Source organism: Tetrao urogallus (genome assembly GCF_951394365.1).
Source record: "Tetrao urogallus genome assembly, chromosome: 25".
Classification (NCBI taxonomy): Eukaryota; Metazoa; Chordata; class Aves; order Galliformes; family Phasianidae; genus Tetrao; species Tetrao urogallus.
The window spans coordinates 2,658,071-2,676,141 of NC_136838.1; the positions used below are offsets into that span (position 1 = coordinate 2,658,071).

The 18,071-nt window shown below is 57.6% G+C and overlaps 1 protein-coding gene across 1 annotated transcript; it reads left to right on the forward strand.

Moving 5' to 3' along the window:
• Window positions 1–12,555: 12,555 nt before the first annotated feature.
• On the forward strand, window positions 12,556–16,575 carry LOC306955410 (AN1-type zinc finger protein 5-like; the record flags this gene model as incomplete). The annotated part of the gene is made up of 5 exons (XM_079546694.1): window positions 12,556–12,706; window positions 13,193–13,286; window positions 13,981–14,099; window positions 14,924–15,034; window positions 16,427–16,575. 5 exons carry the CDS (start codon window positions 12,556–12,558, stop codon window positions 16,573–16,575), a joined length of 624 nt encoding a protein of 207 aa, XP_079402820.1.
• Between the last annotated feature and the right edge of the window lie 1,496 nt (window positions 16,576–18,071).

The following is an 18,071-nucleotide window of genomic DNA, read 5'->3' on the forward strand; positions in this document are numbered from 1 at the left end:
TGACGCCAAGAAGGGAGCAGCTTCACCCTTGGTTCAGGTCGATGGAGGTGGGCTGCAGACCCACTGCGGAGCCCTGACCCACCTGGTGACACGAGGGGTGCAACGCAGAGCCCCGACTCAGCTCATCACACGTGGGACACCCCCACACCGCCTCTGCCTCCCCATCTCCCCCCCCTCCACACACACAGCTTTGGGGTTTGGGCCCCTCCTCCCCACACCGCCCCAATCATCTGCAGTGCCGTAATGAGGAGATAAACAGGAATCATGGAATCAGAGGCCCCGATCTCCCGCCCCAATCCCCCCAGGACAGATGAAAGCAGAGCGGGGCGATGCGCGGGGGCTTTTTTCCCACTTCTTTCTGCTGAATCCCACATTTTTCCTCCCCCCCTCCTCCCCCCATCCCTCCTGCTCATGCAGTTAATGAGGTTTCGCTGCAGAAGTCTCCATCTCGGCCTTGAGTTAATCTCCAGATGCCTTCAAAGGGGTTCTGTTCCCATTCTCTTCCTTCCCCCTCTCCCCATATCCATCGCTTTGAGCTGCTGAGCTGCAGCCCAGCCCCTCCATCCCATCCATGCCGTGGTCCCTCCCCATGGGGACAACTGTGAGGACAAGCATGGATGAGCTCCAGCCCCAGTGAACCCAATCCCAAATGGGGACAGTGATGGGGAAAGGGATGGCAGAACCCAGGTCCCAAATAGGGACAGTGATGGGGACAGCGATGGGGGAACTGTAATCCCAAATGGGGACATTGATGGGGACGCAGGGATGGAGGATCCCCAGTCCCAAATGGGGACAATGATGGGGACAGGGATGGTGGAACTTGGACTCCAAATGGGGATGGTGATAGAGACAGCGATGGGGACCAGGATGGGGAACTCTCATCCCAAATGGGGACAGCAAAGAGGATGGCACAACCCAGGTCTCAAATGGGAACAGTGATGGGGATAGGGATGGGGGGAAACCCTGGTCCCAAATGGTCCCCAAATGGGGACAGCAAAGGGGTCCAGGATGGCACAACTCAGGTCTCAAACAGGGACAGTGATGAGGGCAGGGATGGGGACACAGGGATGGCAGAACCCCAGTCCCAAATGTGGATGGTGATGTGGACAGGGATGGTGGAACCTGGGTCCCAAGTGGGGACAGTGATGGGGAAAGGGATGGAGGAACTTGGATCCCAAATGGGGATGGTGATGGAGACAGAGAGGATGGAACCCGGGTCCCAAATATGGGGAGAGTCATGGGGACAAGGAAGGGGGAATTCTGCTCCTAAATGGGGATAGCAGAGGGGACAGGGATAATGAAATCATGGTCTTGAATGGGAACAGTGATGGGGACACAGGGATGGGGGAATCCTGATCCCAAATGGAGACAACAGTGGCGACAGGGATGGCAGAGCTTGGACCTCAATTAGGGACAGAGGTGGGGATAGGGAAAGTGGGACCCGAATCCCAAATGGGAACAGCAACGGGGACGCAGGGTTGGGGAACTCCGGTCCCAAATGGGGACAGGGATGGTGGAACTGCAGTCCTAAGTGGAGATGGCAGTGGGGATGGTGATGGGGACAGGGATGATGCAACTTGGAGCCCAAAAGGAGGCGGTGTTGGGGACAGCAGTGGGGCAGCCCCGTGTGGGTGAGCTGCCATTGGGGCTGCTGCTATGTTGGTCCCATGGCAGAGCCGATCGGGGGTTTAACGCCGTTAATCCCAGCAATCCCTTAATTCCTGGGACCAAAATAGGAAAGATCAGTGGGTCAGTGGGAAAAGCTGGCGGCCAAAGTTAATGCGGAGAGAGGGAGAGGGGAGGAGCAGGGCAGGAAAGTGTGGGGATCCCCTGTCCAAATAGGGGGAGATGGGGGGAATGTGGGGGTTCTGCCGTGCGGCCATGGGGGGGATGTAGGGCTGCCGAGCAGCCAGCAGCTCCTATTTGGAGACATTACCCAAACCCAGCCCCAGTTTGGGGAGGAAAGGGCCGTTTTTGGCCCTTCAGTACAAACAGCCCCGTCCTCCCCGTCCCGCTCGCTGCGGGTTCGACCGGAGGGGAAAGGTCGGTCATTAGCACAGTGCACTGCTGAGCGCCCCTAATTAAGGCTTGGCAGCTCCTTTCCTCCCCCCCCCCCCTTCCCCATAAGCACCTTTTTGGCCGCCGCTCTGGAAAAAGCCACGCGTGTGGATTTAGCCCTTAATAGGGCCGGAGCGCAGGTGAGCCGCCCGCCTCCAGCACCGGCCCACAGCAAACCGGCCCCACTCTGCATCAGGGGCTGGAAATGGGGCGATCCCTGAGCTCCCCCCATCCCACGTCCTCACTTTTCATCCTCATCAGGTCGTGTTTTGGCCCCAGTATCCCTCCGGGAACGGTTTCCCCTAAATCCATCTCCGTTACCGCAAGCAGCTTATGGTGAGAAACCCTTTTCCTCTGCGTTCCCTTAATGCGATCGCGGCTTAGCGGAGCGCAGGGCTTAGCCCCGAAGTGCAAGTGAGGAGAGGAGCATTAAATAATAGGAAAGAACAAAACAAAGGGCTGAGCCCCGTGTGGGGATGAGGGGGGGGGGGTTCAATGTGGATGGGGAGCGCTGTGGTGATGCTCAATGGGGATTTGGGTGAGACCTCCCCCCCCCAGAGGTGGGAGCTTTGTGGGTTGGTGGGTCCTGGAGAAGAGCTTGTGCTCCTCAGCCTGCAGATGCCCCAAAAGGGCCAAGGGCTGGGAGTGTGCAGTGATGTACGGGACCCCAAAGGGATCAGTGGGGCAGCACACCCCATAACGAGGGGATCGGTGGAACGCCTCATTATGGAGCAGCTCACAGAGGGCTTCCACTGGTCCAGAGGCACCGCAGCATCCCACAGGGAAAACCCACCTCCATCGACCTGAACCAAGGGTGACGCTGCTCCCTTCCTGATGTCACACCCTAAAATGTGCCCCAAACCCCTCCAACCATGCTCACACCACCCCCAAACCCCTCCAACTACGGTAATGTGCCCCAAACGCTCTCACATGTGCCCCAAACCCCTCCAACCACTCTAACACCAGCCCCAAAGCCCTTTAACCATGCTCCCATGTTCCCCAAACCCTTCAGCTATATTAACATGTGCCCCAAACCCCTCCAGCTACACCAACACATCCCCCAAACCCATTCAGCTTTGCCGGGACATGCCCTAAACCCTCCAACCACGCTAACAGGGAGGGACGCAGCCCCAGCTATGGGGCAGACTCCATTCCCAGCCCCACACTGAAGGCTTTGGGGTTCTGGCCCCGCCATCAGCCCGGCTCTTCCCTTCGGTCCGGGCTCGCCTTGGACTCTGCTCCCATTGCGGCGCGTTGCTGGGGAGACCAGCAGGTTTATTTACTGTGAGGGCTGTGATAAGGATGGGAACGGGGTGGTGAACGCACGGTGTCCAATGTGCCTGACCCACTTTCTGGCAGCCCAGCGCTGCGGTTGGATTGCAGCGAGCGGAGAGGAGAGGTGTGGGGAGATGGCCCCATAAGTGCCGGGGGTTTGGGGTTTCCTATGCTGTGAACTTTGTGTTGTCTGGGCTGAGAGGAAGGGAGGAAATGCAGCTCTGTGGGGACGGTGCTGTGGGGAAGGGTGGGTGCTGCAGGATGGGTGCTGGGAAAGGATCTGGGGATGGGTGCTGCAGATGGGTGCTGCAGAGGGATGGGTGCTGCAGAGGGATGGGTGCTGCTGGAGGATGCTGGAAGAGAATGGGAGCTACACAAGATTCAGTCATGCAGTTTGGTGACGCAGAAGGGTGCTGGAGATGTACGGGTGCTGTGCAAGGATGGGTCATGTAGAAGCATGGGTGCTGCAGAAGGGTGAAGCAGAGGGATGGGTGCTGCAGAAGGGTGCTGGAGAAGTATGGGTGCTGTGCAAGGATGGGTTGTGCAGAGGGGATGGGTGCTGCAGAAAGGAAATGCTGCAGAAGGACAGATGATGCACAAGGGGGGGTGCTGCGGGAGGACGGATGCCGCAGAAGGATGGGGAGCAGCACCAACCAAACCCAGAAGCGAGATGGGGAACAAAAGCCCTCCCCATCCCCACACCATGCAGCCGGGGGGGTGGAGGGGGGACAGGAGGAGCAGCAGAGTCCCCATCACGGCTCGTCCCCCCCGGCGCTGGCACAGTGGCCCAGATCTGCCATTCCGCATGGCTTCCCCAGCCTCTCCCAGCACGCTGGGCGCCCGCTCTGCTCCTCGCCCCCCGCCCGCTAATCCGACACGACTCTTCCATTAGAGCTGAGACGCCAGCAAAGAGCTTTTTGGTGTAGGAATTAACTCCTTCTCCCAGCCCGTCCCCCAGCTCTGCCCTCGCGGGTGCGTCTCCACCCTCCTCCTCTTCCTCCTCTTCTTCTTTCTCCCCCAGGGCTGTGGGATGAAGGCACTGGGGCACCACTGAACCCTAAACACGGGGGACAGCCGTCCCAAAGGAATGCTCCTAGAGAGCCAAAGTGACCCTAAATGGGCAGCAAAGGGGAGATAGGGGCGAGCATCTGATCCGAGGTGCTGAGCGGGGATCAATCAATGGTGGATGCGCCCACAGTGTCACCTGTGTCACAGCTCGGAGCTGTCAGCTTATCACATTTGATGTGACATTGGCTGGGGGGGACGGTGGTGGCAGTGCTGCAGCTGGGGCTGCAGTCTGTGGGGTGGATGCTCGGTCCCTTTCCATCCCTCATGTAACGCTTTGGGGGGGTGACACCATTCTTGGTGGCCCCGGCATCCTCCCAGAAGCAAAGCACAGCACTGGATGCGGCTCCTGCCCTGCACTGCGGGCTCAGGCTCTGTCCCCACACAGGGTCTGGGTCTCCTCCACACCCCGGCCAAGGCTGGGTGCCCTCGTTGTCCCCAGCACTGCGAGCTCTGGGAACCTGCAGCCACCTGAGCAAGCTGGGAGCACCTCATGGGTGACGCAGGCACACGGAGGAGATGGGGATCTGAGCTGGATGCCACCCTGCGGTCACCTCCTGGCACCAAATGTCCCCAGGTGAGGGGCATCCTTGTGGAATCCTTGTGGAATCCTCTTGGCCCTGAGTGGCTCCCATCACCCGCAGGAGGTGACAACTTCCAGCCTTGCCTTGGCCGAGGAGCAGGGATGGCTCTGACCCACGCAGGGGCTGAGGTTGGGGTGTCCCTGGCACAGGAGCTCCCCCGGCATCCCAACACGTGGCCACCCATGAAATATTCAGGGCCGTTTGGTGAGATTTCCGTGTCGGCATCGAAAGCGCCATGAATATTTCAGGCTGCATTAAAGTTTTATGGCCGCCGTGCTTCGGCGCAGCCCCACGGACCGCAGGAAGCCCCAACTCCAGGCTGCTTCAGCTTCAGTGAACCATTTCCCTCTGTTTTACCCCCAGAATGGCAGCGATGCATCGTGGGCTCCCTATACCTGTCCACAAGGAGCAACGGTGGGCGCAAGAAGTGGCTCACAGCCCCCCAGCTCCTTCCAGAGGGTCTCATCCTCCACACCACGAGTTTTCCAGGTCAGCCCCCACCAGAAGGCACCGCTCCTCCAGCTCTCCGCTCCTCCCGTGTTTATATAACGATGACATCTCCTGCAGACCGGGGAAGAGAATGGGCCGGGGAAAATAATGAGGATAATTGGAGTCATTTGGGAAGAGGCCGTTCGCGAGGTGCCCCGCGTCTCCCACCTTTTACATGTTGTCTCTAATCGCCCGCAATCTCAGCTGCCCATTGCCGGAGCCCCGTTGCTGTGGCGACCGATGAATAGCCCCCAAAAAGTGCCATCCTTCCATCACAACAACAACAACAAAAATATATCGTTCTGTTCAGGAAATTAAGCAGTTTGCAACCAAAGAGCAGCTTGTGAAAGGGCTCCCGCGTCCTCTCTTTCCTCCCGGCGCCCCGGGGGGCGCTTTGTGCACGGCGGATGAGGAGGAGGTGGTGGATCACAGAGGGGTTTCTGACCCACGGAACATATGGGGAGGGTTTGGATGCCCTCTCCCCCTTCTTCTCTCCCCCAGATGTGTGTCACTGAGGCGAGAGGGGCCGGCGTGGCTCTGGGTCAATGTGTTGGCTGGGGGAGATGGGAGCAGCATAGGAGGCAGAGGGGATGCACAGGGCAGGGGGTTGGGGAGGGTCCCTGCTTTGGGATGCAGCACCCCTGCTCTGCAGGCACACGCTGTGTGCATTCTCCTCAGCAGTGCATGCTGCTGCACCGGTCCTCTGCAGGCGTTGTGAGGTGTGGTTTGGTCCCTGCTTACAATCAGTGCTCCCCAACACTTCCCTCCGGGTGGGATGGGAGCAGAGCTGTGTTCCCCTCACGGCCATCCCGCAAAGGATTGGGGAAGCAGAGCCCTGTTTTACTGACAGCCTGAGAGAGCCCTGGGGTGCAGCACTTGGTGATGGGAAAGGGGGGGAGAAAAGAGCAAAAGGGCCACGGTGCCACGGCCACAGCTCCTGGACGGGCAGAACTTTGCCGCTGGGCTCAGCAGGAGCCAGATGGAAGCACATCTTGCTGCACAGAAAGCGGGCCGTGGAGATTAACTCTGCTGGGAAAACAAGCTCAGCAGGCGCTGCCAAGCAGAGGATGCACACACGGGTTTGTGTGTGTGTGTGTGTGTGTGTGTGTGTGCAGGGGCCACGCATGTGCAGCTGTAAGCACTTGCGTGCGTGCTCCTGTATGCACAGTCAAGCTGGAAAGGCTTGGAAATCTGTCCTCGTCCTTTAATTGTGCTGCTTGGATAACAGGGATAATTGGCTAGCAATCAATACTGTTTTGCTCCTGGTTCTCCTGCCCCTGCTCTCTCAGCTCTCCCCTCCCCGCACGCCTTGCTCCCCCAGGTGGAGTGACATTTCTGTGCTGTGTGGCAGGCATTAGATAACCCAGAGATTGGCCTTGGAGGGGGCTGACTGCAGCCCCTCTGTGGGCAGGGATGGGCTCCAGGTGGGAGGCGAGGATGCTCCAGCAGCAGCAAGACCACAGCGGTGACCACAGCACGTCTGGGGGACAAGGGAGAGTGGGACAGGGAGGGCGCAGACCCAGGCTGGGTCGGCATACTGGGGAAATGCCTCACGGCTCTGCTCAAAACGCCTTTATCACCCCTCTGAGACCCTCAGCTCGCACCCCAGGCTGGAAGCGGGGTGGTGAGGGAGAGCAGGAAGGGATGGAGATGGAGGGGGTGAGCGGGAGCCTGGTGCCACCTGGTGGCTGCCTCGCTGCGCTCGTGGCCTCCACCAGTCCCCCGTCCCGGCTCCCCCAGTAGCTGGGTGGGCTCGGGCTGCTGCTCTGGGTGTCACCCGTCCGTGTCTGTCCCAGCAGGAGGGCGCCTGGTGCTGCTCGACCCAGCTCTTGCAATGGGGATGGAGGCTCCTGCAGGCACCCAGCACAAACTCTTGCTCTCGAAGGGCTGTCCAGGGATGCTGGATTCACACCTGTGCTGCGATGCAGCGGCCTGAGGACAACGGGACGTGGCTGAAATCCTTGCACAGGAGCCAGGGAATGACTTGTTCAGGCCTTCAGCCTGTGCCGTGCCAGCAAATAAATCAAACAGCACCAAGATCCCTTTGTAGGCTGGAAACGGCCCCATAAGGTGCCTCTGGGAGCTCAGAGCCCCGTGAGCATCCCCAGGGCAAAGCCTGGCTTTGGTGTTCTGAAGAGATGCAGTAACCCTGAACCAGCGCGCCAATTAGGGCTAACCCACAAATGTTTTAATAGTTGCTAGGACAGGAAGAAGGTGGGAAGATGAACATCCCTCTGAGCTTAGCGGTGGCTTCTCAAGGGCTTCTGCTGCTTGCCTGCACCCCTGGCCAGGGATTTATCCAGGTCCACCCCCAGGAGGCACCCACAAAGTCAGGAACAGGAGAGCACTGTCAGGAAGGAGCTGCACCCTGGGCACAGCCTCACAGACAGACAAACCTTGCAATACCATGTTGTGACAATACCCAAATGTGGTTCAGAGAAGAGCAGCAGGGATGATCTGCAGGCAGCAGCTGGAGACTGCCAGGGCTCTGTGTAGCTCATTAAGGAGCAGCGCGACCGCTGTTATCCAACACAGCAGAGGGAAGAGCTCGCCTGCTCCGGTGCTCTTTCTTCTCACGAGGAAGCAGAACAAGAACTGGGAGCTGGTGTTGGACAAAGTCAGAGAGCTCGGTGGCAGCCGGTGCTTGTTGCTCCTTGGCCTGCTCCTCACCGTGTGACGGAAGCATTGCAGCATGTGCTGGTCCTCAGAGCACCCCAACATCCTTTTTTGTCCATAGACCAGCAGCTCCTTGACCTGTTTGGGAACAAATAAACTTTGTATTAACCCTGCATCACAGCATAAACGCACAGGGGAACCTGGGGGAACGGCTCTCCCCCCATAGCTCAGCACTGTGTTCTGGCCCTATACCTGTGACAAGGGCTCAGCATCACCAGCCCTTTCCTGCAGCTGCCACAGACGGGCTGACCCTCACTCCCCTCCCCTACAGCCAATGCCCCAGCCCCTATAGCAGCAGGGGGAGATCCTTACGGCTGAGGAACCCCAGCACCTACAGCTTATGGGGCTGCCACACTCAGGCCGCAGGAGATGGGGGTCCCGGCCCCATAGCAGGAGGTCCCCGACCCGTTCCCTACAGCCCCAGCTGCGTCACAGCCCCCATCTCCAGGGCAGGGGCGGCTCCGTGCCCGTCCCTACAGAGGAACACCAACAGCCGGCGGTGTCCCCAGGCGTCCCCCTGTAGCGGGCCGCCTCCCATAGGGCTCGCCCCACGCCCAGACCCTCCGCCCGGGGGTCCCCGGCCTTCCCCTCCCACCCTGTCCCGCCCGGCCGGGCCCTCCCCGGGGGAGGGCGCTCGGGGGCCGCGGTCCCGCCGCCTCGTTCCGCCATGTTTCCCGGCCGCTCGCCCTGCCCGCCGCCCGCCTGAGCCTCCCGGCGGCCGCCCCCGGCCCGGCCAGGCCAGGCCCGGCCCGGCCCGGCGGCCGCCCGCCAGCTCCGGTGAGTGCGGCCTGCTCCGCCCCAACCCGCGGCCTCCGTGTAGGCCTCAAAGCCTCGGCCTCGATTTTTACGGCTCGCCCGGATCGGGCGCCCCGCTGCGGCGTGGGGGGGGGGGGGGGGAGGAGGAGGGGCGCTCCGGGACGGCCTTGAGCCGCGCTCGGCCCCGGGGCCGGCTGGGCCGAGGGGATCGGGGCGCGCTCCTACCGCCCTGCCCGGCCTCCCCACGGCCAGACCCACACGGCTGAAGGCCCCGTAGCGTCCAGGGGAGCCCCGGGCACCGCGGGCTCGGTTTGGGTTTGAGGTGCCGTGGCCGCGATGTGGATTTGCGGTTTTTCTTTCAGGTGGGGTTTCAGCACAGCGTCGGCCTGCCAACCCGCGGGCAGCTCGGACGGGGACAGAGAGGCTCGGCGGTGGGGCTGCTGCCTCGGGCTGCCCTGAGCGCGCACGGCTCGCTGAGCAGAGCGGCGGACAGAAGGGACAGAAGGCTCCGTTGGTGGTGAGTGGACACAGCGCGGCCGAGGAGCGGTGTTAGCGAGTCTCCCTGCCCGGTGCTGCCTCCGGGCTGATGGAGCAGCCAAAAGGGACGAGGTCAGCTCTCTCCCCTCGGGTGCGGTGTTTCTTGGAGGTGGCAGCTGGCCGTGAGCCAGCGCTGTGTGCCCTCGCAGCCTTGAAGCCAGCTGGATCCTTGGCTGCATCCAAAGCAGTGTGGGCAGCGGGTGAGGGAGGGGATCTGCCCTGCGCTGTGAGGCCTCACCTGGAGCACTGCGTCCGGATGTGGAGTGCTCAGTACAGGAGAGACACGGACCTGCTGGAGTGAGAGCAGAGGAGTGCTACAGAAAGGCAATGGAGCAGCTCCCTATGAGCTGAGGACAGGCTGAGAGCTGGGGCTGTGCAGCCTGCAGAAGAGAAGGCTCCGGGGAGAGCTGAGAACGGCCTCTCGGTACCTATAGGGGCTGTAAGAAACAAGAGGATGGACTCGTTAGCAGGGTCTGTGTGATAGGACAAGGGGAAATGGCTTCAAACTAAAAGAGGGGAGTCTTAGACTTGATGTAAGGAAGTTCTTTACAATATGGATGATGAAGCACTGGCTGCCCAGAGGGGTGGTGGATGTCCCATCCTTCAGATACCCAATGTCAGGGGTCAGGGCTCTGAGCCCTCAATGCAGCTGTGGGTGTCCTTGCGCAGTGCAGGAAGTGAGACCAAATGGTCTTTAAAGGTCCCTTCCGACTCAAACCATTCTGTGATTCATCAGGTTTGGCAGCAGGGCTCCGTGCTGCTTGGTGCCTGTGTGTAAACTGTAGGCTCAGGGGTAGCTGAACTCATCCAGTAGCAGCAATCCTCCAGTTCTGTCTCTGGGGCCACTCAAAATAGGAAACAATTTCAGAAAGTCAGGCAATAGTTGGCCACCTGGATGCAGGAATGGGGATTCTGTCTTTTGCTCCCAGTCTGGGGGAGCTGGATGTGGTGCAGGCTCCTGTGGCTGCTTGGGCCGAAGGAGAGGTCAGTTTAATGGAGGAACTCCAGGTCTGGTAGCAGAAACACCAACCTGAGCTGTGCAGGGGAAACCCCAAGTGCAGAGCTGTGGTTCCTGTCACCCAGCTGAGGACAAGGAGGACAAACCCAGAGCTGATTCCCTTCCTTCCCTCAGGAGCACTCCTGGGGGGTTTTATTTCTCATGTTCCCATCGCTTCGTTCCCTTGGCAGAGCAAGTTTTCCAGGAGTGTGAAAGAGAGCAGAGCCAGCTGCGAGGCCGTGCCTGCTGTGCTGGGAAAAGGAGGAATGCTGCTGGTGACTCCCTGGAGCAACAGCCGGTGTGGCTTCCGAGCCACAGCCACCTGTGAACATCCCTTTGTTCCCTATCAGAGCCGCAGCCACATTGCTCACACAGAGGGACTGGGATGAGGGAGCTGACTTGTTCCACTTCCTGAGGAAACGTGGGTGAAGGGAGGGGGGAAATCCTCACTGCAGAGCTCTTGTTGTGCAGCTGGAAGGGCTCATGCTGCTGCTCTGCTCCTTTTGTCTGCTGTCAGCCCGCAGTGTTGGTGTGCTGGTCAGTGCTGCCCTGGAAGCAGAGCCTTGTCTGCAGAACAGATCAGCTAGGGACGGTGCTGAGTGTTTTTGTCTTCTGAATTGGTGTTTTTTTGTTGCCAGGAGTTATTGCTATGGTTGGAAGGGTGCAGTGCAGTGTGGCCGCATAAATGCTACGCCAGGGTCAGCTCTTGGGTTTGCTGTGTGTGATCCTGAGAGTAAGATGCATTTTGGAAGGAGGCTCCTCCTGGGAAGGTATTTCAGAGCTCCCCTCGCAGCTGGAGAGAAGCCTTACTCTGACTTCCAGCCTAAATATAGCAGTCTGGTTCCCCTCATCCTCCAGCACGTGTCAGAGAACACTTAAATATGTCAGAATTGTGAGTTCCCTTGGAATCGCTTGCATCAGCCTCTGAAAACTGAAAAAATTAAAGCTGTCTTGTCATGAAAACAGCCCCGCCGGGTGCAGGTGGTAACTAATTAACCTGAATGCTGGCCGTTTGACCTGCATTTGTTGCTTCAGTGTTTGCAGGAGTCATTAGTCATGCTGCGATGGCACTTCTTGTTATGTTTAGAGTGGATAATTCAGGTCTTACGTGAGCCTCTGCTCCAGTGAGTGCAGCAAGCTCTGTGGAGTGAGGTCCTGCTGACCTTCCAGGCTTTGTGGCAGCCAGGTTGTGGATCCTGCTTACAAGCCATGTGTGTCTCTTCTCTCGAGGGACTCGGGTTGCACTGTGCTGTGAGTGCAGGATCCGTTCTGGGGATGCTTTGTGCTCCTTCCTGCAGTCAAGTTCTCTGAGCGTAAATCACAGAATCACAGAATCACCCGGGTTGGAAGGGACCTCAAGGATCATGTAGTTCCAACCCCCCTGCCTAGCAGGGCCACCAAACATCCTCATTTAGATCAGGTTGCCCAGGACCCCGTCCAACCTGGCCTTGAACACGTCCAAGGACGGGGCATCCACAACCTCCCTGGGCAGCCCGTTCCAGGGCCCAACCGCTCTCCTTGTAAAGAACTTCCCCCTAACATCCAACCTAAATCTTCCCTCCTTCAGCTTGGATCCATTTCCCCTAGTCCTGCTATTGTCAGCCCTTTTGAAGAGTTTACTCCCCTCCTGGCTGTAGGTTCCCTTCAGGTACTGATAGGCTGCCATGAGGTCGCCCCGCAGCCTTCTCTTCTCCAGGCTGAACAAGCCCAGCTCCCTCAGCCTGTCCTCATAGGGGAGGTGCTCCAGCCCCCTGATCATCTTAGTCGCCCTCCTCTGGACCCTTTCCAAAATCTCCCTGTCTTTCTTGTACTGAGGGGCTCCACACCTGGACACAGGACTCCAGATGGGGCCTCACAAGAGCCGAGGAGAGAGGGACAATCACCTCCCTGTCCCTGCTGACCACCCCTCTCCTGATGGAGCCCAGGATCCCATTTGCCATTTCATTTGCCATCCCATTTGCCTTTCGAGCTGCCAGAACGCACTGCTGGCTCATGTTAAGTCTCTCGTCCATCAGGACCCCCAGGTCCTTCTCTGCCGAGCTGCTCTCAAGGACCACAAAAAAACAGCTGTCTCCTTTTTATTCCCCCTTTGCAGTTTGGCACCTTGGAGGAGAAAGGATGGCTCAGGAGACCAACCAAACCCAGGTGCCTCTGCTGTGCACCACCGGCTGCGGGTTCTATGGCAGCCCACGCACCAACGGGATGTGCTCCGTTTGCTATAAGGAATTCCTGCAGAGGCAGCAGAGCAGTGACCGGATCAGCCCTCCAGGTAGAGGATTTTTGTCCAAGAAATCTGTGTTAAATGAGTGCCTCTGACTGGCTTGGAGCACGGTGCTGGTGTTGGTCAGATTCAATCCCTGCAGGAAATCTTTGTTCCCTGCAAGAGGGTCTGTTGTTTTCCTCCCAGTGGCAGCTATTTGTGAAACACCTTGCAGTAAGTTGTGAAATGCCACTTGCACTTGTGTCTTCCTCAGCAGCACAAACTTGTAGCTGTCATCTGCTCCCTGAGCTGTGTGACTGCTAGAAATCACGTCAGATCCCTCCAAATAAATCACTTCTGGGGAAGACTTTGGACTTGAGTTTGCACAGTTTTCTCTCTGGGGTTGACAAGCAAAAGCAACGAAGTAAAAAAGTTTGTTTTGTAATGAACTCAGCCCACCTGTCACTGTGTGGGGAGCAGCCAAGCGTGCAGAAGGGGTGCTTTTTCCATCCTAACATTTCTGAGGCTTCACCAAATTGTGCTCTTGTCTCTCAGCAGCCAGCAGTCCCAGCAGCAGCCCTGTGGCATCAGACTCCATGGCAGGGCAGCGGGCAGAGGAGGACTCCACACCTGAGGATGCGAAAGCCAGGTGAGGGCTTGGTCTGTGGGGGTACCTGCAGCTGTGCTGCAGACCAGCCTTAGGACACAAGGGACGGGCTTTCATCCTTTGCGTGGCCAAGGGGATCTGTAAAACAGGCTGGGTCTGACACAGTTTACTGCGATCCTGGTTTAACTGGAAGATTGAGGTGTCCCTGATGGTAATGAGTGATTGAGAGGCAAGTGCCAGAGGTTGGTAGTGAACCAAAACCCTGTAGGAAACTGGTTCTGTTACAGCTGGTGCATCTGCTCTGTCCATAACTGTGTTCAGTTGCTCCATTTTGACTCAGTTGTAAGAGAAAGCATCTGGTGGTGATCCAGTCTGGAAGCTGCAAGAGCTGCTTTAGGGATCTCACTTAGAGGAGCACACTGCTTATCTCTCCCATCACTTTGCAGCCATGACTCATAACTGTTCCCCTGGTCCTGGACTTGTTTGGATGGGCTGTTGGCTTTGGGATGTAACTGGGTAGGAAAGGAAACTGAGGTCATCACACATTCATTCTGTTGGTGTCTGTAAAGAACTTTGATCCCAGCTCCCAAGGGGTCCAGGCCTGCTGTAGTCCTGAGCTCCATCCGAGAGTAACAGAGCTATCGATGGGCTGAAGATCTCTCCCATGTAACTGTTCCTCAGAGTGCAGTATTGATGTTTGCTCTTTGCTTTGTTTGTCTGTCACACATGCTCACAGTGCTCAGACTCCTGTGACCCACCAGATGACAGCCATGAGCATATCCAGAGAAGAAGGCAGCAGTGAGACAGAAGGGCTCGCCAAGACGGAAGAGGCCACCCCAGCATCTTCCTCATCAGGTAGACTGGTTGGTTTGGCTTTTGCACGAGATGAGATGAGGTGACACCCATCTAGGAAGTTGGTTTGAGCAGCAAGCATGATGGTGAAAGAGACTTGAAAGAGCCTGCCCTGTTTTCTGTTAGTGGGATGACAGGAGGTTCAGGGCTGGATCCACAAAGCCAGGTTTCAGCACGCTGCAGGTGTTATCTTCCAGCAGCTGCAGCTCTCCCTCCTGTTGTCTCCAGCTGAGTTGCTGTAGGAAATCAGTGACCTTCAGTCTGGCTTTCAGAGCTCAGTTTTCCTTTCGGTAGATTAGAGACAGCGATGAGTATCTGTGCAGAGCATTCTGAGACCTACATATGAGGAACACTTACATAAGAGTCAACAAAAACAATTACTTGCATTACTTGCAAGGGGTTAATTTTTGATGTTTTTTTTTTTTTATTCCAGGCTCAGATGTTTACATCAACTAAGCTGGCTGTCCCTGTGCATTCTTAACCTATGGCAAGCACCAGATAATTCTACTTAGCATTAATTTTCCTCAGCAGGAGAGAGCTGTACCTTCTGATGCCTTAGCTAAACTTTGGTGTCTTGCTGGTGTTTCTGAGCTGCGGACTGGGGGAATTGACGTGGGGAGAAAACATGAAGCTGTGTGAGGTGTAGGTCTCAGTGGAAGCAGACGAGCCTCAGTTTGGGGTCTGATGTCTGCAGGCTGCTAACTGGGGTTAGGGCAGCGTGCATGCAGAGGTGTTGTCTGGCACAGACCCACAATCGAGCAGCTGGAGGAGTAAAATGATGCGTCTGTGAGTTTATCAAAGTAACAGAACTCTGGCCTTTGGTTCAGGTGCCCTCCTTGAAACATCCCAGAGTGCAGCTGAGGACAAAACTTCTCCGGAGAAACCGAAACAGAAGAAGAATCGCTGCTTCACATGCCGGAAGAAGATTGGGCTGACTGGTGAGACCCTGACCGGGGGGAAGCCTGTGTGCTGCAGCCCCAGCAGCCTGCAGGCAGCTCGCCTCCTGCTGCCCTGCTGCCTGAGCTCAGAGCGTTGCCGTGGCTCAGAGGGCAGGGGGCACCCCTCCAAAAAGTGCTTTGGGTCTGCAAGTCGTGCAGATGGGAAGGGGATGGAGTGCAGCTCTCTGTGCCAGCCCTTGAATTCAGGGTTGCAGAAGTGCGTGGAGCGGTGCCTCTCGGGTTATTTCTGCTCAGAAGCTGTTTGCAGAAATACAGCTGGTGTTCACTGTAGATCCAATTGTGCTCCTACTCGAGGCAGCAGTAAAGCCTTGCTACTGCTGATGTGAAGTGAGTTAGACCCAAACTGAAATCCCACTCCATTCATCCTTTGTTTGTTAGGGCTGCTTGACTTGTGCCGTTAGCTTTCTGAAAGCAGGGAGCTCTCAGGCAGTGCTCCTTGTTGAGTCTGTAAAGCTTGAGAGCAAGAGGTGCTGTGATGGGAGCAGGGATCACTGGCAGAACCGTGGAAGGGAAATTTGTGAAGCAACGACCTTGGCCAGGGTTTGTTAATATGAAAACATCGTTCCTCCAAATTAGCTCTTGGCATCTAGCAATCCGTGGTGCTCTGCAGGTCACGCTGTCCTAGCAGCATGCTCTGCTTTTCTGCCTCCATGGATGCACGCTGCTTTGGCAGGGTCAGCCCCAGGTTTGCTTAGCATCTGGCACTCTGCTGCCTGAGCTGCCTTGGAGATTTTGGGGCAGTCCCATAGAATAAGTGCAGATTTATAAGGCTGGAATTGTGGGCAAGGTGGCAAGGTGGGCTCTGCACCCAGCCTTCACACCCGAAGGGAGGATTATTTTCCAGTAGGAATCTGCTTGCAGAAAATTCCTGTGAATTCAGAGCATGTAGGATAAAATGGGCTTTCTCAAATAGGTGTGATTCCTCACAGCGTTGTGTTTGTGGTCTTCACAGCCCCTGGTTGCTACGGAGAGGAGTTCATTGCCAATGCAGTGGGGAGCTGAGCTGCTGTCCTGCAGCACATCCCTCCCCTTCTCCGTGCCTCAGTTTCCCAGCGTTGACAGAAACATTTCTGAGCAGTGCTGTCTCTCTGACTCAGTTATGAACTTTTAAGGCCTAAATAACTTGAAAGCGACGCTGATGAGGTGAAGGAAGGTTTTGTTTGCTGGCTCGCTGCCCGTCAGCCCAGGTGCTGCTGCTGTGCTGCCCCAGCTCCGGCTGCAGCCTGGGTTATGGATCTGGGTGCAGAGCTCCCTGCTCTGAGCTCTTCCTGCATTAGTGGAGTTTGGTGGTGTGGCAGGAGAGGGCTCTGCTGCCGTCCTGTTGCTGGATGGGGACGACCGTGGCTTAGTCTCTGCTCTCCTTCCCTGTAGGCTTCGACTGTCGCTGTGGGAATCTGTTCTGTGCCATTCACCGATACTCAGACATGCACGCCTGCCCCTATGACTACAAGGCAGAAGCTGCTGAGAAGATCCGGAAGGAAAACCCCGTCGTTGTAGCTGAGAAGATCCAGAAGCTGTGAACGGGGCTGAGCAGCTCGAACTCCAGCCTGGTAGCCTGGTGCTCCTCCCCGTCCTCCCAGCCTTCCCCCCTCCTCCCAGCCCCGTCAGTGGATATGGGGATCCAGCAGCACACGCAAACCAGCACCCGGACCGGGATATTCCTTGCACCTCCTTGACAGAAGCATGGTGTTCCTCCTCTCCCTACAATCCTTCAGGGCTCAGCAGATCCATTTCTGTCCAGCTTTCACGAGGACACTGGCCCGACTCTGCCTCACCCACTGCAGCACTGAGACCACAGCATTTCTCCTCCCCAGCCAAGCCACCCCTTCGTCCCACGGCTCCAGGTCCTGCAGACTGCCTGGGACTCATGGCTGGAGCTCCTGAGCTGCCTCCAGACTCCCCTCCCTCCACCCCACCCCCTCCTCCTGATGGCTGCAGAGTGGGGAGCCAAGGAGTCCCAGCGACGATCCCGTTCCCCACAAGGTGTTTGGTCTCAGATGCAGCAAAGAGGATTCTGTAGTTTTAATGCTCCCAACCCCACACCCCTTTTCCCTTTGAGAAGCTGTTGTTGAAGCAACTGCATCGTTAAGCTGCAGAGTATGGCACAGTAAAGTTATTTTGTGGCTTGCCGTGACACAGACACATTCCGGCCACAGGTCAGGACCTGGAAGCAAACACTGCTCTGGGGTGGGTGGAAAGTCACAGGGAGGGTCCTGGGGGGAGGGGGGCAGGGGTGCACACACGGGCTTTGAGCTCTTTCAAGGAGCATCGTGGGAGGGAACAGGGACACGCAGGAGGCTCTGGGGCACGTGGGAGCAAACGCTGGGGCTCTGGGGAAGGGACAGGCAATGGGGCTTTGCTCCCGTGGAAGATGGGGTCAGCGTTGCTTTGTTCTGGCCATCAGCAGCACCGAAGTCCCAGCTCATCCCAGGGGACAACAGCAGCCACACGGCTGTATTGCAGCGTGGGTCACCCCGAGGTTACGCCTCAGTTTCCCCACCCCCAGCAGCGACGGCTGCAACGCAAAGAAACCCCACGGTGAAAATCGTGCAGACATTGGGGGGCTGCTGCAGCACAAGCATGGAACCCCAGCGTGAGTTTCCTCGCCACAGCAGCACGCTGCAGCAAAAGCCGGAGGAAAGCAACCGTGCAACGCTGGGAAGGTGCCAGCTCTGCGGGGAGGGAACGCTGCGGGCCGGCTGCGTGCAGTGCAATGCAATGCAATGCAGTGCAATGTAATGCAGTGCAATGTAATGCAGTGCAGTGCAATGTAATGCAATGCAGTGCAATGCAATGCAGTGCAATGTAATGCAGTGCAATGTAATGCAATGCAGTGCAATGTAATGCAGTGCAATGTAATGCAGTGCAATGTAATGCAATGCAGTGCAATGTAATGCAGTGCAGCACAGCCCGCACCGCAGCTGCAGCAGCGCCACGAAAGCGCGCGCGCGGCGTTGTCCCGGCAACGGGGTGGGCGGGGCGTGGGCGTCACTTCCGGGCGCGGCGGCGGTGGGCG